General features: G+C 42.5%; 1 protein-coding gene across 2 annotated transcripts in view; it reads right to left on the bottom strand.

Moving 5' to 3' along the window:
- Positions 1 to 13,681, bottom strand: part of Gpr158 (G protein-coupled receptor 158) — a 373,966-nt gene extending 360,285 nt beyond the window's left edge. For both annotated transcript variants that reach the window (XR_013051445.1, XM_042278012.2), the window contains exon 1: positions 11,746 to 13,681. Coding sequence is in view for 1 of the 2 variants with exons in the window: in XM_042278012.2 (XP_042133946.1) it covers positions 11,746 to 12,647 (902 nt within the window). In the remaining variant the exon portion in view is untranslated. The remainder of the gene's footprint in view (positions 1 to 11,745) is intronic.
- Between the last annotated feature and the right edge of the window lie 5,408 nt (positions 13,682 to 19,089).

A 19,089-nucleotide genomic window follows, 5' to 3' on the forward strand; every position in this document is an offset into this window, starting at 1 on the left:
TAAACAGGACATCTGTGCCCTTTCCCCAAGGTCCAGGAAGCGTGGTGGAATATGGGGGAGAGAGACTGTAAGAGCTGGAGGACGAGAAAGAGTTCTACAATATGCTATCCTCTGGATATGACATGGTCATCACTGTCATGAACACATAACAGCTTTGGCTAGTTATCTGCAGAAGATCTGTACACACACACACACACAAAGACATGAAAGCAGGACAAATCTTCCTGGGAAGAAGAAGGAGGTCAATAAGAGGAGGAGGGGATGCAATGGGTGCCAATATGATCACAATACATTGTATATATGGATAAGAATGTCAAAAATAAAGTAAAAAATGTTTATAAAAGAACCATTTAATTACATCAGAATAAATAAGAGTAGGAGGCCAAAGAAAGAAAAACAACAGCAGAAGATACTAAAATGTATAGATGCAAAATCCAAAGTAACCTGCTGAAAATATTTTAAAAATATAGTTAATAAAACAAAGGAGAGGGAACGCAGGAAGTACAGAGAAGCTAACCCAATTTGTCACACTGAAAAAAAATAATAATGAGGGTTTACTCCTAAAAGCTATCATTTCAATCTCCTATTATTAATAATCATGTTCGAATAGCAATAAAGTCCCATTAAGGGAAAACTCCTGGTCAAGAGAATAGAATTTCTGGCCTGGGTGAAGACCTAACATTCCAACTGGACAGTCAATGACCTGTCTAAGGAACCACCCCTCAGGAAGGAACATCCCTGGGAAGATGTGTTCACTTTAGGCCACATTAAAGAGATGGGTGGAATATTTATTCCTTTAATAAGAAACTATACTTTTCCTTCCCCAAACTACCAGCCCCCAATACAGTCTCTACAAGTCACCACGAGGTTGCCATGATGTTTGTTGGGCATGCCCGTGTTTCTGAGTTCTGACTCAAAAAGTGACAACCGTTCTCTTTTCTTTGTCCTGTCTTTTTGTTTCACATACCGTCCAGACCTTAAATATGATACTTTGGGCTGCCCTAATTTTTCTCTAAGGCCTCCTCCCCACCATATGGCTGCCTGTTGCCACATTGCAATCCCAACAGCAGGCTACTGTTGCTGTTTTTCTTTCTCTTCTATTCTCCTTCTCCAGGCAGATGCTGAGATTTACAGCTTGCCTGATCTGGGGGTTTTCTTTTAAGCTCAAATAAAACTGTCCTTGAGCTTCCATTTGAGTCCATCTAAATTAAATTCTATTACTCATGAAACTAAGAGCCCCGAGAAGGAAGCCTGATTTCACTGGTATCGATCACAATAAACATGTCTACCTACACATCTTTTCCTAACTCTACCTCCAAATCCATGTTTCAAAGGCTCGTGGTCTTGCTTCAGGGTTCTCTGCCTCATCAGCTGTTCTTCAAGCAGCCTCTGACCCCAGCATCTTAGATATAACCTCAAAAGTCAATCCACTGACTAGATGGGCCAGCTGGAAGGCAGTCAGGGACCTGTATGACGTTATCCCACCTTACTGGACCTCTCCTTGTATCCTCTGGTTCTGTATCTGAAAAGAAGTGTTGTATCTTACAGGCTTGAGCCTGGAAGCAACAAATGCACCAAAGTTTTAAAAGTGATTCTGGCTTTTTAACTCCTACTTTCTCTACATTTCTAATTGTCTAATACCCACATTCAAGAATAGAGAAAACAGAATCACCTTATGTCTTTCGTTGCCGGGGTCCCTACAAGTGTCATGGTCAGCAGGGAAATGATCCCTGTAAGGTGAAGAATGAAACTCGGGTCAGTACCACTTTAGCAGGCACTGAGTCAAAAACTTCCAGAGTCTGACCTCACCATTTATTTTTCTTACATGTTTAAATACAGTAAAAATTTTGGGGAAAATCTCCACGTGACAGTTATCATGACAAAGCTTCAGTGGCTACATCAGAAGTCCCTTGCAAAGTGCATCTCTAAAGCAAAGCACCTGTGTGACCTTTACAATAAGAATGAGTCCTGTTGTCCCATATAGAGTGCTCAGGATAAGTGGTAGGGAGGAGGGATTTGTTATAAGCATAAGGCTGGATGCTATTGGTGTGGGATGCAAAGTACATGGGGCCTCTTTCATAAGGATTGGTTCTATTCACTGAAAGACAAAGCTCAGGATTAGGGCCTAAGCAATGCTCAGCATTTGGGAGGATTTGAATGTAGGCTGGCTCCATAGAATAGCAAAAGATCACTAGCTTGTTAGGTCATATTCACTCCAGCCTTTGAGTGACTAGGAATCAGTTGTTTTCTTCCCTTGAAGAGAAAAGACCTGCATGCTTAACAATTCAGGATTTTTCTACTGCTTTCTGTGAGCCATGACTTCTACAAGACTTTATGTATCTGTGTATCACAGCTACAACTGTGTTCCTTCATGAATCAACTTCTGTGTACCTTACCATCATTGTGTGATATGTTATCCACTTGTCTACATTCCAGTAACACCAGTGTTCCTCCAGTTCTTGGAGTGCTTTCTGCTTTGTCCTGTCTGAGGGCCTTTGCTGTTGATACTCTTCCCTCTGGAACTGCATGTTCCAAGACTGGCTCCTTGAGCGCATGTCTTTTTCTAAGAAAGGCTATTAAAAGCTCTTCTTTACAAATCAAACTTTCACCCAATTGCAACCAGGTTAATAATGTGCTTGGAGATCGTTTATAACCATGTACTCATTCTGCTTACATACTGTATACTCAAGCTGTTCAGATTTAATGGACTTCTAGGAAAAACATCGTAATCAATCTCACTATGCTTTGGATTCCCAATGTAATCACTGGCTACGAGCTCAGCTAGCTGAAGGCACAGCTTTGATTTTACCATGTTCCCTATTTTTTCCTTTATGGCCCATCAATATATCTGACTCAAAACAATGAAAGATGAGAGAGAGAGAGAGAGAGAGAGAGAGAGAGAGAGAGAGAGAGAGAGAGAGAGAGAGAGGTGGTGACCAGATCTAAGACCACGTCCACGCTCTGGAAGCAGCGAGTCATTGAAAGCAAGGCCCCCTGACCCCCACCCTCCTATACACATGCAATATTTTGGAAGCAACATAAGAGCATAGAGGAATAAGATCTCATTGTGGCTTTGAATGCTGTTCTGAGGCAATAAGGCTGGAAAAATAATTTTCTTCCTTGTGAGATTCCTATAAAAGATTGATTAAGACAAAAGTTCTTCATTCCTTGTTGTTATCATATTTGCTGTGCTGTTCATGTATAAACAGGGTGGCCTTTGTTCAGGACTGCTTCTTAGATTGGACTCTCTTATATTAGGAGAGAAGATACCAAAACTCTTCTGGATAAATCAGAGCCAGTCTTGGGCAAACAACACTAAGTGTTAGTGTTCCTTCTCTTGGGCAGCATGGTCACATCTCCTTCCCATCCTTCCTTTCTCAGTTAAGCTCATCCCTTAACAAGAATTTTTCCCAGCCTTTTTTTTTTTCATGGATCCCACTCTACCTTCCAGACATTCTTAACCACATTCCCCTATTCATTTCCTTTGGATCAGGGAGCTAGTGGTACAGTGTATAATGTACCTGAGATGCTGTATCAGAGGACTGTTTTCTCATGGCACTTGTTTTTATCCAGAGTTATTATTTTAATTTTGTTAGTTTGTTAACTATGTACCCTCATTCCCCAAAAAAGTCAGTGAGATCAGGATTTTGTTTGCCATCATATATTCCCTACAGCTCTAGCAAGAGATTGAAATACAATCTAAAATATTATCTTAAAAATGAATAGTAATACAAATAGAAATTCCTAAATTAGATGATAGATAGATAGATAGATAGATAGATAGATAGATAGATAGATAGATAGATAGATTATTCATTCTTTGTGACAACAGGGGATATCCTACCTCTTAAACCTTTTACATAAGAGAACTGAACCACAGAGGGATTGTGTAACTGGCCCAAGGTCACAAAAAACTGAACTGAAAACTGTCGGATTCAAACCTAGGTTTATTATCCCCAATCCTTCTACCTAGACACTACTCCATGCTGTGTCTCTGAAATATGCAAAGCATCTGTAGGAGGCACTGGATACAGAGGTACAAAGCATCCTCATACTTCTAGGATGCAGGCTGTCTGAGCAGTTCCCTTAGGAGACAAACAATTACAGGAGTATATACATTACAGTGCTGGAGGTCAAACTCAGGGCCTTGAACATACCAGGCAGTAGCTCTACCACTGAGTGGTAGCTCTTGCCTAGAATATTTTCTAACTATTTTAAGATATTAATGTTCCTTTAACGAGATAAGCTCTACGTTAGCCTAATAATAGCTCTAACTTCCTGAAATGAAGTTCTGAAATGAAAGCATGGGCAACTTATCTTTATAATGATGAAATCTCCAGGAACTTGGTTCCTCCACTGCCTTCTAGGGAAGAATAGCTCAGTTTCATCCACCTATGAAACTTCTCAAACAATACCCCAGCATGGTTCATGCTGATCATTTTTCATCTGCTTATTCATCTCCAGTGGTTTCCTCTCCCTCGTCTTCTCTCCTCCCCCCGCCCCATGCCCCAGTTCTCCATTCACCCACATACTCTTACAAACACATACTACCCTTTCAAAACACATCTTTTAATGGGAAATGCTGAATATAAAAAAAGCAATGCTTATCAACAGAATCTGCCAGGAATCTTTGAGATCATCCGAGCCCTGGGTTTATAGAAGTCTAAATTGCTACTTAACTGATGATCAAATTTCAAGTCATGTTCTTCTATAATCTTATATTTTAACTGAGTAAGTAAAGAAATCTACTCATCTCTGCATGCACATATATAACCATGCACACATACATGGATACCCGTGTTTATGTGTGTATACATATAAGAAGACTATATATATATATATATATATATATATATATATATATATATATATATATATATCCTCAGGATATGTGGGATGCCATGTGTCATACTCACTTCTCTATACCAGTGGCTTTCAAACAGGCACTTTCTCAACCAAGGGTGTCTGCCCCTGGGTCTAATGGGTAAAGACCGGAAGTAATGCTAAAGACTTAAAAATCCTTAAAAACAAGCCCCAAAGCAAAGAATTATAAGGCCTAAAACATCAATGGTGCCAGAATTAAGAAACCCTGATCTACACAGCAGGCTGAGGCATCAAACATTTGAGAAGCTAAACTCTTCATTTTATCCCAGGCAAAAATAAAGGAAAAATATTCATCTCTACAGGAATTCTTTTTTACTCCCAATGACCAAAACTCATTATGTTGCTAAGCAAGAAATTTTTATTTCCACATACACATACATACACACACACACAAAAAAAAAAAAATTGAAGCACTTTGGAAAAGTGAGATATTCCTGTTCCCTCCCATTAGTCTCCTGGTGGTCATTTATTTTTCTCCTCAGTGTTTAGGGCGTTTTCCCATGGTGTGAATGAAATGTTTGGCCAGATGGCATGGGAAAGATTTTTATCATACTTCCCTAACCTATTCTGAAAGCGTCTATAGTTTCTGGCCCAGTATGTAACACACTTCATATATGTGAGGAAGAAAATGTGGTTACACATTTTAATGTAGTTCATCATTGTTGGTTTTTAATTATGTATATAGGTTGACAGGAGTGCAGTGCTCACAGAGGTCAGAAGAGGGTGTTGGATCCCCTGCAGCTGGAATTACCAGCCATTGTGCTGAGAACCAGATCCAGTTCCTCCAGTATATGAGCTAATGCTGAGCCATCTCTCTAGCCTCTGGCTCATCATTTTAAAGAAAATTATGATGAAGATGTATGGCATTCTAGTCTTCATACAGTGCTGAGGAAGATCTGCATTTCATGTTGCATACATGCATAGTTTTCTACCAATGATGATATAACTTTATCTTTTGAGAGAACTTGGAATGTATTTTCCCCTTTCGCAGTATCCAAGTTCATCAAAGGTAAGATGCCATTGATTCTAAGATGAAGTTTCTTTTACTTTCTACAAACAAAGGAAAATGAATATCAATTGTAAATTATAGGCTCCTAATTGTAAAATTCATTTTGGTTTGAGAAACATTAAAAAGTCAGAAAGAAACATCTTAGAAATGATAGAATACATTTATTGATACTTCTTTTCCTCCCCAAGAGTCATGTGTCATGTTAATGTATATAAGTCTTTCCAGAAAGTATAAATAGTGAAAAAAAAAGGTTAAACTTATGAAACTACAGTCTTTTTTAAGTTATGGCTACTCTGTGCTTTGATAATTAGAAAAACATTAAAAATATATTGCCTTGCTTTAGTTATATTTTTAGGTGCGGCAAATTATAACAGGCATTACAATGAGTAAGAATCAATTGGCTTGGTTTATTTTGAAATAGGTGTTTCATTTAATGATAATGTATGCTGAGGAGGTATGGAGAGAGAGGGAGAGGGGGAGAGAGAGAGAGAGAGAGAGAGAGAGAGAGAGAGAGAGAGAGAGAGAGAGAGAGAGAGAGAGAGACTGCCCCTCTTGAACAAAAGAAGATAGGTTAAATTTTCTAATATTGGGGTTAGATTCTATATCAGCCAGTGTATATTTTCCATAAACTCTACTGTAATGAACTAGAGAAATCCTGTAATGACTTTGAGGCACTGTGATAGTCCAAGGTATAAATAAGCAATTCCATCACCATCCCTGTACTAGACTTGGCCTTTTAGGAAGTGAAGTGAGAAGGGCTGTAAAAGACTTCCAGCCTAAATCATTAATCTTCTTCTAACTCAAAAATATATTTCATGGAACAGCCATCTACCTAAATGCTTCTATAGATCAAGGTTTTTCCTATAGGAATAAACTCCAGTTAAATGAACAAGTGCGCCGCTGAAGTAGAAATTGCACATAGAATTGTTACTAAAAGCTAAAAGGCAGATAAGGCTAAAAGACCCACAAAACAGGTTTTCCTGCTGCACGTACCATTCCCATGCTGAGGGAAAGCTGAAGAACTATTGGCTTCAGACTCTCTGAGGCATAGCCCCAGTAAGCTTCCTATTTGTGCCTAACAACCCTCAAGCTGCCAGAGGTTTCAGCATTCCAGTGTGCTGTATTCAGCTTGAATATCCCTTCACACCCCAAGCTAGAACTAAAGAGAGAAAACAGATCAGACTCTGCTGCTGCTGCTGACCAGCTAAGCACAAAATCCCATCAACCACATACCTCGTGGCATGCTAGGACATTAAAATATAATCATAAGATGCAGTGTGTGTCACATTCAATCGCACTCAAGACTGAGAAGGAGAGCCTTTCAACCTAGACACTGTCTAGCCCACAGAACCTTTCTGAAGTTAAAAATAACACTTGGCTCATGCAGAAGTTAAGGCTGTAAAAACCCATTCTGAAGGGGCCTTAGCTCCCTTTCTAGAGCGTAGGCAATTTTCAGAGCCTTCACTTCTTGCAATTTATTTAGCTGCGTGTCCCACTTCTGCATCCAAACACATTTTCCAGAAGATAGCAAGGTTCTCTGGGGCCGCAAGAATTACTTCCCCTAAATAGTTTACAGACAACTACAGTGGTAAATGGAAACTAAAGCTCTTCAGAGGGGAAATGTGGAGCCCCAAAACAGGAAAACATTGGCAATCTTCAGGACGTCTATGTTGAGATAGAGGGAGACTTTAGGGTTAGAAAGCTGTGGAACAACTTGAAACTGGGTTCTAATATATTTCAGCGTTCCTTCAAGACCAGGAAACTCAAATCACACTTGGTCTTATTTTGAAGTGGAGCATTCTTTTCCATTAGTTTAAACTCTTAGCATTGTACACATGGATTGGATTTTCTATGTGTGTTAATGTGAGTAAATGACCATGATATGGCAATATCACTTTTCCAAGTTCCAGATTTGTCTATATTATCCAGCTTCCAAAGCTACTTGACCATTGTTTGCATAAGCCACTTAGGAACTACTATCACAGATGTAGAGAAGTAGATAATCGCAAAGATCATTAGGGCCCATTTTACATTTTAATTATGAAGAAACTAGTTCCTAAACAGGTGATGTAGCCTGTCTAGAGACAAAAGTGGGAACTGAAGCCAAGTGCTAACTTTATTATATTTATTATTATATAACACAGTATACTTCATTGCATGACTAGCCAACAAGAATAAATGTATATCACTTATTCATGGCAAATATATTAACTCCAGCAAATACTGTCTTTTAAACAAACAGTAAAAAAAAAAATGTGAACTCAACAATGGAGAATGAAAAGGTTGAAAGCATGGTATGTTAACTCAGAGATTAAACAGAATTCATGGGTGGGTGGTAGAAATCAGATTTGAGCTCCTTAATGAGCAGCTCACAGCTTGAATTTTTGACAAAAAACTCAAGTTTTTTGACATTGTAAGTACTGAATAGTTTTAAGAAGCAAGTGCAGTTGTTCAGATATAGCAACCAACCTATAGTAAGTGCTCAACAAATAAGGGTCCCATCGATTCTGAACTGCCACAGAAGAGCTATGTCACTTCTGAGAAGTTTCTTTAGTTCTTTGTGTCTCAATTTCCACAACTGAAAAATAGGATAAAACCAAATTAGTCCTGAATTCCCTTCGTCTCATCAAAAATGGAAAATTCCCTGGACGGCAATGTACCTCAGTGGTAGAGTACTTTACTTTGTCCATGAAAGTCCTGGGTTTAACATTCAGTACAAAACAACTACAAAAAAAATATAAATCTCAAGGGAATTCACTTGCACTCATTATGCGATCATGATTTAAATATCCTGTACCAGTCCTGATTACTGAACAGTACCAGCCACCACCAGAAAGATGTTTATACATCTATTTAGCAAAAGGGGTTCCTATTCTACTCCATCTCCAATGCATGGAGCTGCAGAAACATGCTGTAGGTTTATCTAATGAGTATTTCTAAACTGTGAGAGGAAGCCTATGGCCCAGTTCTATTGTTGTTACGAACTGTGTGTATGACTTTTGAATAAGTCCCTTCTCTTGTCTAGTTCTGCATCCTTGGGAAACAACAGGTAGAACCACCTGATCCTTGGAATAGTTCTTCTAGTTCCTGCAGAGAACATTTCTTTACATCTCCAATACGGGTGGAGGGTGGGGTAGTACATCTATGGAGTAGATGGGGCTCACAAGAGCAGATTCTGCTCTTTATGGATCCACTGGGACGGTCGGCTTCTGTGGGCAGCCAGACACACAAGGATGGGCTCTGTACCTTAGCTGAAGAACACCACTGGCAGCTATGAATGCATTTAAGGAAACAAGCTTTTACTGGACATAGTCAAGGAATGTGTAGTTCTCCCAAGCTTGGACCCTTTTGCATCTTCAGCCTTTCCCCTTGGCTGGCTGAAGGCACTGGGTACATTGAGACAACATAGATTTTCTGATCATAGGGGAAATGATTCTAGGGGCTGGTGGTGTGAGTCAGTGGTAGAACCCTTGGCTAGCATTGCTGTGCCCCAGGTTACATCCCCAATGTGTGTGTGTGTGTGTGTGTGTGTGTGTGTGTGTGTGTGTGTGTGTGAGAGAGAGAGAGAGAGAGAGAGAGAGAGAGAGAGAGAGATGAATAAAAAGACACAGAGAAACAGACAAAGGGAGACAGAAAGGAGGAGAGGAAGAGGAAAAGAAAGGGGGAAGAGAGAAACAATTCTAAAACCAAAGGTCTTCCTCCTGGTCCCACACCTGACCCTTGGAAATATTCTCATTTATATGCATTAGCTGCATAAGCATCTTCATGAAACAGGGCTTAGCATAGTGGTTAAAAGCAAAAGTGGACTTTCATCTTGACTCTTCTACTTAATATCTGTGCAATCAGCCACGAAATTTAACCCCTCTGTGTTTCAGATTCCTGTACTGAAAAGTAGAGAAAACAATAATAACACATAGCAGAAGACTGCTATGAAAAGTTACCGAGATAGTCACAGCAAGCAATTAACACAGAGCCTAACATCAAGAAAAAAAAAGTGAGAGAGAGGGAATAGGGGAAGGGGAGAGGAGAGAGGGGATGGGGGAGAGCAGAGAGAGGATGAGGGAGAGGAGAAGGGGAATAGGAGAAGGGGGAGAGAGGGGATGGGGGAGAGAGAGGATGAGGGAGAGGAGAAGGGAAAGAGAGGGGGGATGGGAGAGTGCAGAGAGAAGATGAGGGAGAAGAGAAAGGGAATGGGAGAAGGGGGAGAGAGGGAATGGGGGAGAGGAGAGAGGGAGAAAGAAACAAAGGGACAGAGAGGCTGGTCCTGAGACTCTCTGAAAAGGATCATCCAAAGGCCATGCTTTGTTGGCTGTAAGTGGCATCTGCTGAGCTCTCTTCTGGGAAAATGGTGTGGCAAGGATTCAAAGCTGGTCTGAGCTCTTACTAAGAGGATCCTGAAAGATCAGGAGGAAATGAGGTTATCCCCGAAAGTGGGAAAGTTTCTGCAGTTGAAGATAAGACCTTTTAAAAAGCCATAAACACACATGGTGGGGGGGGGGACGTGTGTAGTCAAAGAAGAGAGGGGGGTTTTCACTTATGCCCTTTCAAGTGCTGCTGGCACTGGAGGCTATAGAATTTCTCTGCTGTATAATTCCCTAGAGGCAATACATTTCAGTTCTCTCACTCGGTAGATAAGTACCTGAGGCCCAAAGAGGTTAACCAACACATCTGAAGCAGTTCTACAGTAAATGGCAACGGTAAGGCAAGCTTCTGGCACTCACTGATTGCTCGTGCCTTGCTCTTCCTGGTGTGTTTTAGCATGTCAGCATCCTGTCCCTGAAGTACTAGAGCAAAAGTAAATAACACACACACACACACACACACACACACACACACACACACGTTTTCTCAATTTTTCCGAGTCCTCAAAAGGTTAAATGAAAAATAAATAAAAGCAACTCCAATCCCCCTTCCCTTCTTTCCAGAGTTTCCCATCAGAGGCCCTGTAGCAGTTCCCATCCACGGGCAATTCTCTCCAGGACCATTATGGAGTTTCTCCTCTCTTTTTTCTGTTCGTTCCTTGCATCCATTCCTAAAAAGCTACTTCTAGAAGTTCCTCACCGTGAGGTTGAGGGACAGCAGTGCTCATTTGCAAATGCTAGCTTTCCTCCCCTGCCACCGGGAGAGATGCTGAAGTTTCTCCCCAGTTTTCTGTCTGGGTAGAACAGATTCCTCCCTCCCCAACTCTAGCAGAGAACCTTCAGATGTGTCTAACAGGGAATAGGAGGAGGAAGACACCAGGGAAGGAAAGCCGATGACTAGGAGAGGAGGAAGCCAATAGGAACACTCTGACCAAACTGCCAAGTCTGGATCCTGGAGATGGCTCTGCTGCCGGAGTGACTCAGTGCTGAGTGGCCAGAACTGCCCAGGGGATGGCACAGGTTTAATTACACGCTCTGGTAGCTGACTAACAGCAAGCTTGCGCTCCAGACTACACTCACAGGAAGTGGGCTGAGGCTACCCCGAAGTGGCGGATTCAAGGAATTCTCACTCCCTGCGGCGGCTTGCTTTATTTTTTTTTTCTCCCTCTCAGCTGATGTTCTCCACTCTGCCTGATGGGCGCATCCCAAGCACCCCCAAAGTTCGGGGACACCACCCTTGTGCTATGGGAGGGTTGAGGCCAAGTGTTACCTTTCCTGCACACCAGGGCAAAGCTTCCCGTGAGTGCCTGAAGCAGACAGACCCGGGCACTTCCCACCCCCTCCCCACATGAGCCTGCCTGGGCATCCTTTAGCCCGAGGCTCTGTTCCAAGGCTGGAGAGTTAAGGATCACGGACAAGTGTGCTTTCCCAGAGTGCCCACCTGCAAATCCAAAGGAAGACTCTGCTTGTGCCCTTTTCCCCTCTCCCTACCTGAATTCCGGGACCAGGTTAGGCTGAAGCCCATAGAAGGCAGCAGAGAGAGTGACCAGCCACCCTGGCTTGTAACTCCCGTTCTCGCATTCCAGATAAGGTGGAGACCATTTGACGTGGCTCCTGTCCCCACCGAGCCCATCCCTACGCCTCCAGCTGTGGCCCAGGCCCCGTGGCCCCTGATTGGAGCCGCGGCGGTGCAAGTGGGGCCTCCACTTTCGCCGAAGCCCGTGGAACCACTCGGTCTCCAGGGTGGCGTTAGCCAGGTGGTGAGCGGAGGAGGACAGGTCCTGGAGCAGGATGCGACTCTCCTCGCGGGTGGCCTGGAGGAAGACCTGCGGGGCAGGCGTGGACAGTGACTCGGTGCTGAAGGTGATGGCCGCCCGGGAGATGCTGGGCTCGCCCTCCAAGAGACTCCTCACCAGAGCCTGGTACCACTGCAGGTCATCCTGCACGGTCTGCTCCCGAGACTTATTGCTTTGCAGCATCATGTTGAGGAAGTTGGTGGCATGTGTCAGAGTGTCCAGCGCCCCATGCAAGGAGGGATGGGAGCTGGCTAGGGCCGGTGACTTCCCCGGCAGGCCCGCCAACTCATAGCGGCCGGAGCAGTTGGCTCGCTTCAGCTGGTGGAAGTCCCCGGTGTAGAGGTAAGAGGCCACATCCATGGGCACCTCCTCGGCTAGTTTCTGTGCCAAGATGGTGCCGTCGGTGGAGCGGCTCCAGGGAGTAGAGGGGTCCGGGGCAGAGGCTCGCGCCAGCTGCTGGCCATGCTGCTTCCCCCTCAGGGTCCTCTCTCTAGGGGCATCCGGCCGTCCCGGAGGATCGAGGCTGGAGCCAACCGCTCCCAATCCTAGATGAGCCAGCAGGAGGCAGAGAAATAAAGAGTAAGCCATAGCTCCCATCTGTCTAGCACAGAAGAGAGAAGGTAACCGGAGGAGTCACTTTGTAAATTTTGGTCCTCAATTTACCACCAGTAAGACTTTTACTGGGGTGGGGGTGTCTTCCTCCTTCTCCAGGTGGCGCTCAGTCCAGATGGACTTTAAAATAAGAATGTTTTGAAATTGGCCCAGCTGGCTCAGCTGCCGTAACAGACCAAATCACCTGTGGCAGTGCTGGCTGCGCCCGCTCCACAATGAGTCGGGTCGGGATTACGCACCTCGCAGCCTTTAGCCAAACAGGTTACATCCCCGGCAGCTATAGTTAGCCCGCTTACGTCTTTCTGTTCAGCCGCTTCCACCGCCGCTCTCATTGAGGTGTGTTCAAGAGCTGCTGCTGATGCTGCTGATGCTGCTGCTGCCACATCGGCCGCCGAAGACGCTGCTCCATCATCTCACCCTTGGCAGGTCGTTCCCGCCTCCCGGCTCTGGCCCCTCCTGGACCCCTTCGCCCCGAGATGGAAGCGCGCACACAGACCCACGCCGCGAGCGCTGCGCTGCGGCGAGTCCCAAGGAGCCAGGGTTTTCTTTGAAGACGTTCGTGTCTCTGGAGTCCAGACAGCCAGGCAGCTGGTTAACTGGAGCCTTTTGGTTTGGCCACAAACCACATCGCTGCCTCTCCCTGCTCTCCGCTGAAACCAGTTTAAAGAGACAGCTTGGCCGCAACCAAACCCTTGTAGGGCGGCTTCAAGTCGTCTTGTGCCCTGTTTGGTCGGCGCCTCTGTCAATCAGGTGACTGCCATTTGTTGGCTGGGGCGGGAGCTGTCCAGTGCTGAACCCGAGGCGCACTGAGGAGGCGGAGGAGGAGGCGGCGGCGCGGGTGCTTTCACCCACTCGTGTTCCCTGATGACTCGGAAACCTGCAGGGGTGGCGAGGAGTGGGCGGAAAGGAGGGGAGAAGCGGTGCTTTTGGTGGCTGAGAGCGAAGGAAACTTGGACGTACTGAGAAGGAGGAGGCTGTTGGCATCTTGCTTCCTTAGTTAAACCAGCCCTTTCTTTTGCCTGGAAAAGAGGGAGAAGGGAGTAGTTTTCATTTCTGACTAAAACTGGGGGGGGGACGGAATGTAGGATGGAAACGTGTCCTTCTCAGCATCTGCTCATTTTTTTAGGCAAATTATCAAATTCCCTTCCTTGTTGTCGGTTAAGGAAATGATTAAACCTGGCTTGCTGAGAAAGGTCTTAGCTGTGAGAGAGTAACGGAGACATCTACTGGCTGAGCTTCAAGGAAAAATAAATGTCATGTTTAAGGAACCTCTTCTTCAGGGCCAGAATGGAAGGGAACCTGTGAAAATAAAGATGTGTAGAGAAGGGGCATGACCAAGAAGTGTGTGTTATAACTGTGAGAGAATGAGGACAAGAAAGGGTGAGTCTGTGTTGTGTGGGATACAAAGTCACTGTGAGTGAGTTGCTGGAATTGATGAATAACAACTCAGACTTCATAGAAGAGCTGAATAGGTGTGCCAGCTCCTTAAATAATTAGGAGGGCCCCAAAGCCACTTGACTGTACTACTTGAAGTTTCCCAGGGCATTTGAGCTTGTCTCCTACACTCTGACAAAGGACAAATGGTGCAGAGACCTGTTTTATTGTATGCTTCCGCACTTTCAAATTCCTCAAGACACACATAAAAAAAATATCAGGTTCATTTTAGTCCCCCAACTCAGAAAAATGTCACTCATGGCAGTCCAAGATAGTACTGCTTAGATTTACTGTGCTATGCCAATTTGTTCTAATGAGAAAATACCTTAGTCTATTCTGTGTTTCTATCATAATATACTGATACATAAAGAAAAATGTTCATTTGGCTCCTAGTTTTGCACACTGGGTGTTCAAGATCAGGTAGTCTCTGATTTGGGAAACCTGTGATGGCCTTCTGAATACATCAGAACATGGAAGATAATATGATGCTCAGGAGCATTTTGAAGAGGGAGAAAGAAGTCATTTGACACAATAAGAAGCAAGCATTAAGGGAAGGATCAAACTGGCTTTTTTATGACAATCTTGCCCCCCCAAACCCTGCCAACTCTCAGTATGCAGCATTAATCCATTAGTGACAGCAAAGTCCCCCATAAAACAATGGCCTTCTACTAGGTCCTGCCTCTTAATGTTTTACCATATTAATCAATACCTTCACACTACAGACAAAGATTCCAATGAAGGAATCTTCAGAGCACCATCCACATTGAGTAATAGCAATAGCTAAGTACTGGGATGTGAGAGACAAAGCACACAAATCTTCTCCACCACAATCATGGTGGTACTTTGACCATCTAAGATAGAACATAGTAAGTTATCAGTATATACTTGGTAATTAATGAATGAACAAGAGAGTGATGAATCTAATTATTCCTTTCTCAATGAGCTAGGGATGAAGGCTTTTGGAACAGGACTTAGCAACCAGTTTTCTCAATTGCTGTACATGGTTTCCAAGTGAATTTTTGTAGCTATGAAAAGAATAGTTATTTAACTTGTATTTACTTATACGTAGCTTCTGTGTTCATGTCTGTCCTACTTAAGAGTACTATTGCTATGCTGAAACACCATGACCAAAAGCAAGTTGGGGAGGAAAGAGTTTATTTGACTTACACTTCCACATCATAGTCCATCATCAAAGGTAGTCAGGACAGGAACTCAAACAGAGCAGGAATGTAGAGGCCACGGACGGGTGATGCTTACTGGCTTGTTTTCTGTAGCTTGCTCAACCTGCTTCCTTATGGAATCCAGGACCATCAGATCAGGGGTGGCCCGGAACACAATGGTCTGGGCCCTCCCCCATCAATCACTAATTAAGAATATGCCCTACAGGTCTGTCTATAGCCCAGTGTTATGGAAGTATTTTTTTTTCATTTGAGGCTCCCTCTTCTCCAATGACTCTAGCCTGTGTTAAGTAGACATAAAACTAGCCAGCATATTATCTGATTTTTGCTTAAATTTTGCTTTGCAACATATGCCCCTATGCTAAGTAGAAGTAATTCCAATTTAATAGTCTGTTACAGCACATGTGGCAATAATTACAGATGGAGTTTCTGTTGAATTTATCATAGTATACTCTGATTTTGCATCTATTCAACTAAAAACTGAAGTGTAATCTCCTTATTGAGTATTTTAGAAAACCTGTAAAACTTGTTTAAAATTCTTTATATTTCTCCTGTATATAATTTAAAAGGAAGCTATTTTTTCATTAGTTGTTCCTTTACACAATTAATTCAATGGCCCAGAATAATCAAAACACCTAAGCTCTGGCCCTGGCACTATTTTAAAGAAATGTGTGTGGGGCTGAAGAGATGAAGAGAACACTGGGTGCTGCAGGTCCATTTCCCAGCACCTACATGGTGGCTCACAATTATCTGTAACTCTAGTTCTAAGGGATCTGGCAGCCTCTTCTGGCCTCTGCCAGCACCAGGCATATATGTGCTTCACATACATACATGCAGGCAAAACACTTATGAATATAAAATTAAATGTAAATAAAAATGTAAAATTATTGTCAACAGTATATTTGATTTTGCCCAATATAGTGAAGTCATGTTTTTTTATCATTTCAATAAGTAAACAATATAAAATTACTATCAATCCCTCTAATGTTTTCAGTAAGTCTTCTAATATTGTGTGTATTTTATATTCATAGAACCTGGTGCTTCACAATAGCCTAAATAAGTCGCCTATCACTAGAAACTACCATAAAGCACAGATCTAGAAAACAGTACATTGTGGTTCAGAACACTGTAGAAAAATCTAGGTTCCCCACAAGATAAGACACCCAGACCCACATGCTCTTATGATCAGTAGATCTGGTCAAGGTGACTGAACAGAAGGACAATCCTGTGTTTTAGTACCCATTAGAGGGGTAAATAATCCTCCTAAAGCTCTCATTGGGAACCAAGATTTAGAACAACACTCAAAGCAGAAGACAAAACCCCTACAAACTCACAAATGATACAAAATGAGTTTAGTCCAGTGAATGTTTAGTGAACCTCTACTAACTACCAAGCCTGGTACTGAATGAAAACAGGTGCAACATCTGCTTTCCTGGCCGTCACGCTCAAGTGGGTGCAAAGAGGCAAATAAACAAGGCAATTACATACTGTGATGAGGACCGTGAAGAAATACACACTGTGAAGTCATAAGGAGCAGACGGCATAGAGACAGGTAGCTTCTTGTAGAAAGAGGTAAACAGAAATGAGGAGCAAAAGGAGTCAATTGAGGTGACACCAAAAGAATAAGGAGGGACTTTCTCTCTCTCTCTCTCTCTCTCTCTCTCTATATATATATATATATATATATATATATATATATATATGTGTGTGTGTGTGTGTGTGTGTGTGTGTTACAGTAGTAAACTATATAAAACTATATATACATATATACATAGTTACAATAGTAAACTATATAAAACTATATATATACATAGTTACAGTAATAAACTATATAAAAACTATACATATAGTTACAGTATTAAACTATATATACATACATATATATAGTTATAGTAGTAAACTAACTAAGAAGATGAAAACCTTACCTCACTAGAGTGTAGGGTATGAAGGCACTATGACTACAAATATTCTCTCTTTAACAAGGTTGAGGGATGGAGGATGAGCCCTGCAACTGGCTAAAGTTTGTGCGTAATGCAAAAACTATCAACAATAGAGACAAAAGGAAAATCACTTTTTAGGATAATCAAGACAATAATTGAGTAGGATATGGATGTCTCCCTTCCCAGTTACATAATATAACTTGTAGGTGTAGATTTGTAGGAAAACATCCCTGTGCATGCCTCAAAATTAAGAATTAAGTTGTCTAAATGCACATTAATACTGTGTGGAAGTTTGACTGTTATTGAACAATGGATACCACACTTGGAGGTACAGTGTGAAAAGGCCCAAGTCATTTTCATCACAACCTGAAAAGCCAATCAAATTGAGAACAAGTTTTCCTTCAGGAGACAGCAATATGTAATGGAGTTACAAGTTATTCATTGTCGGTTCATAATTCATCGCTAGTTTTAAAAGGAAGAAGGACCTAAAGATTAAGAACCCTTGCCACTCTTTCAGAGGACCAGAGTTTGGTTCCCAGCACCCATGTCAGGCAGCTCACAACCACCTTTAACTCCAGCTCCAGAGGATCCAACACCTGCTTCTGACATTCCTAAGCTCCTGCACACACGTGATATGTACACATGGGTGCGTGCACACATGCACACACACATACACACACAGAGCAATAAAAATACTAAAATGGAAATCTGTAAAAGGCATGGTAAACTTGGTGTATCTTTTGGTAAAAGGAATAGAAGGAAGTACACCCACCTTTTAATGTTTGAATATTGGGCTAAGTCATTCCTAAAAGTAGGAATTAGGAAGTCAGATATAATTGAAGGACATTAGGTTGACAGCTGGTAGACCCAGTTCTAAAGGCCTTTCCTTTAGCTAATCATGTGACTCACAATGTCCTCAACCTGAAAGCATTTCCTCATCTGTAAAGTAGGAGTGATGTAGCAGATGCATCTCCACAGCTGAACGGGTGCAGCTGAGCAACAAATCTGGCAAGATATATTTTCCAGGAATTCATTGTTTTTAATAATCCTAGATTTACGAGTCTTGGTAAATAAAGTAGCATGACCCCAATAAAAATTTCAGATAAAACTATAGAGACACAGCAGTTTCTCAATATAACACAAACTGAGAGATGGGCTGCCTCTGCCCGTCCTACTGAGAGTCCCCATTTCCTTAATCATATCCTATACCTGGGTCTCATTTGCTCATTTGCCAAATGATGATTACATCCTTTGTCATCTAAGACTAGTGGTTTTGAAACTTCCGCATGAAAAGTGTCACTAGAGAATTCTTATCTTGTGGGTCTGGGAAGGACTTGAGAACCTGTATTTTAATAATGTAAGTGGTTCTAATGCAAATGCACCATTGAGTCCCTGCTGATACTGCCTTGAGCCATGGAAAATCATTGTAAAATACAGGAGGAAAGGAAGATCTGGGAAACACAAAGCCTCATGATGAACTGAGAATCATGGTTGTCATCATTACAGTCATTGTGGGGTATTTACAGTGGCCAAGCATTGTTCTAAGGATTTTACATAATTTAGCCCATTTAATCTTCGTTACAACAGTATGAATTCAGTGCTGCTACATTCTACAAGCAGGAAATAATAACAACAACAGCAAAATGAATTGCCCTAAGTAATGTAGCCATCTGGCTCCAAATGTCAGGCTTTTAATCACTAGACCAGTAGTCCTCAACTGTTAATAAGCACTGGGCTCACCTGAATCGCTTCTAAAAGCACAGACTAGTGGTCTCACTCCCCAGATGTCTGTTTTGGTGGAGCTGGAATGGAGCCTGAGAATCAACACTCCAAACACTTCCCTAAGTTGTTCCGGTACTGCTGGTCCAGGGGACA

This window comes from Peromyscus maniculatus, chromosome 5 (assembly GCF_049852395.1).
Source record: "Peromyscus maniculatus bairdii isolate BWxNUB_F1_BW_parent chromosome 5, HU_Pman_BW_mat_3.1, whole genome shotgun sequence".
NCBI lineage: Eukaryota > Metazoa > Chordata > Mammalia > Rodentia > Cricetidae > Peromyscus > Peromyscus maniculatus.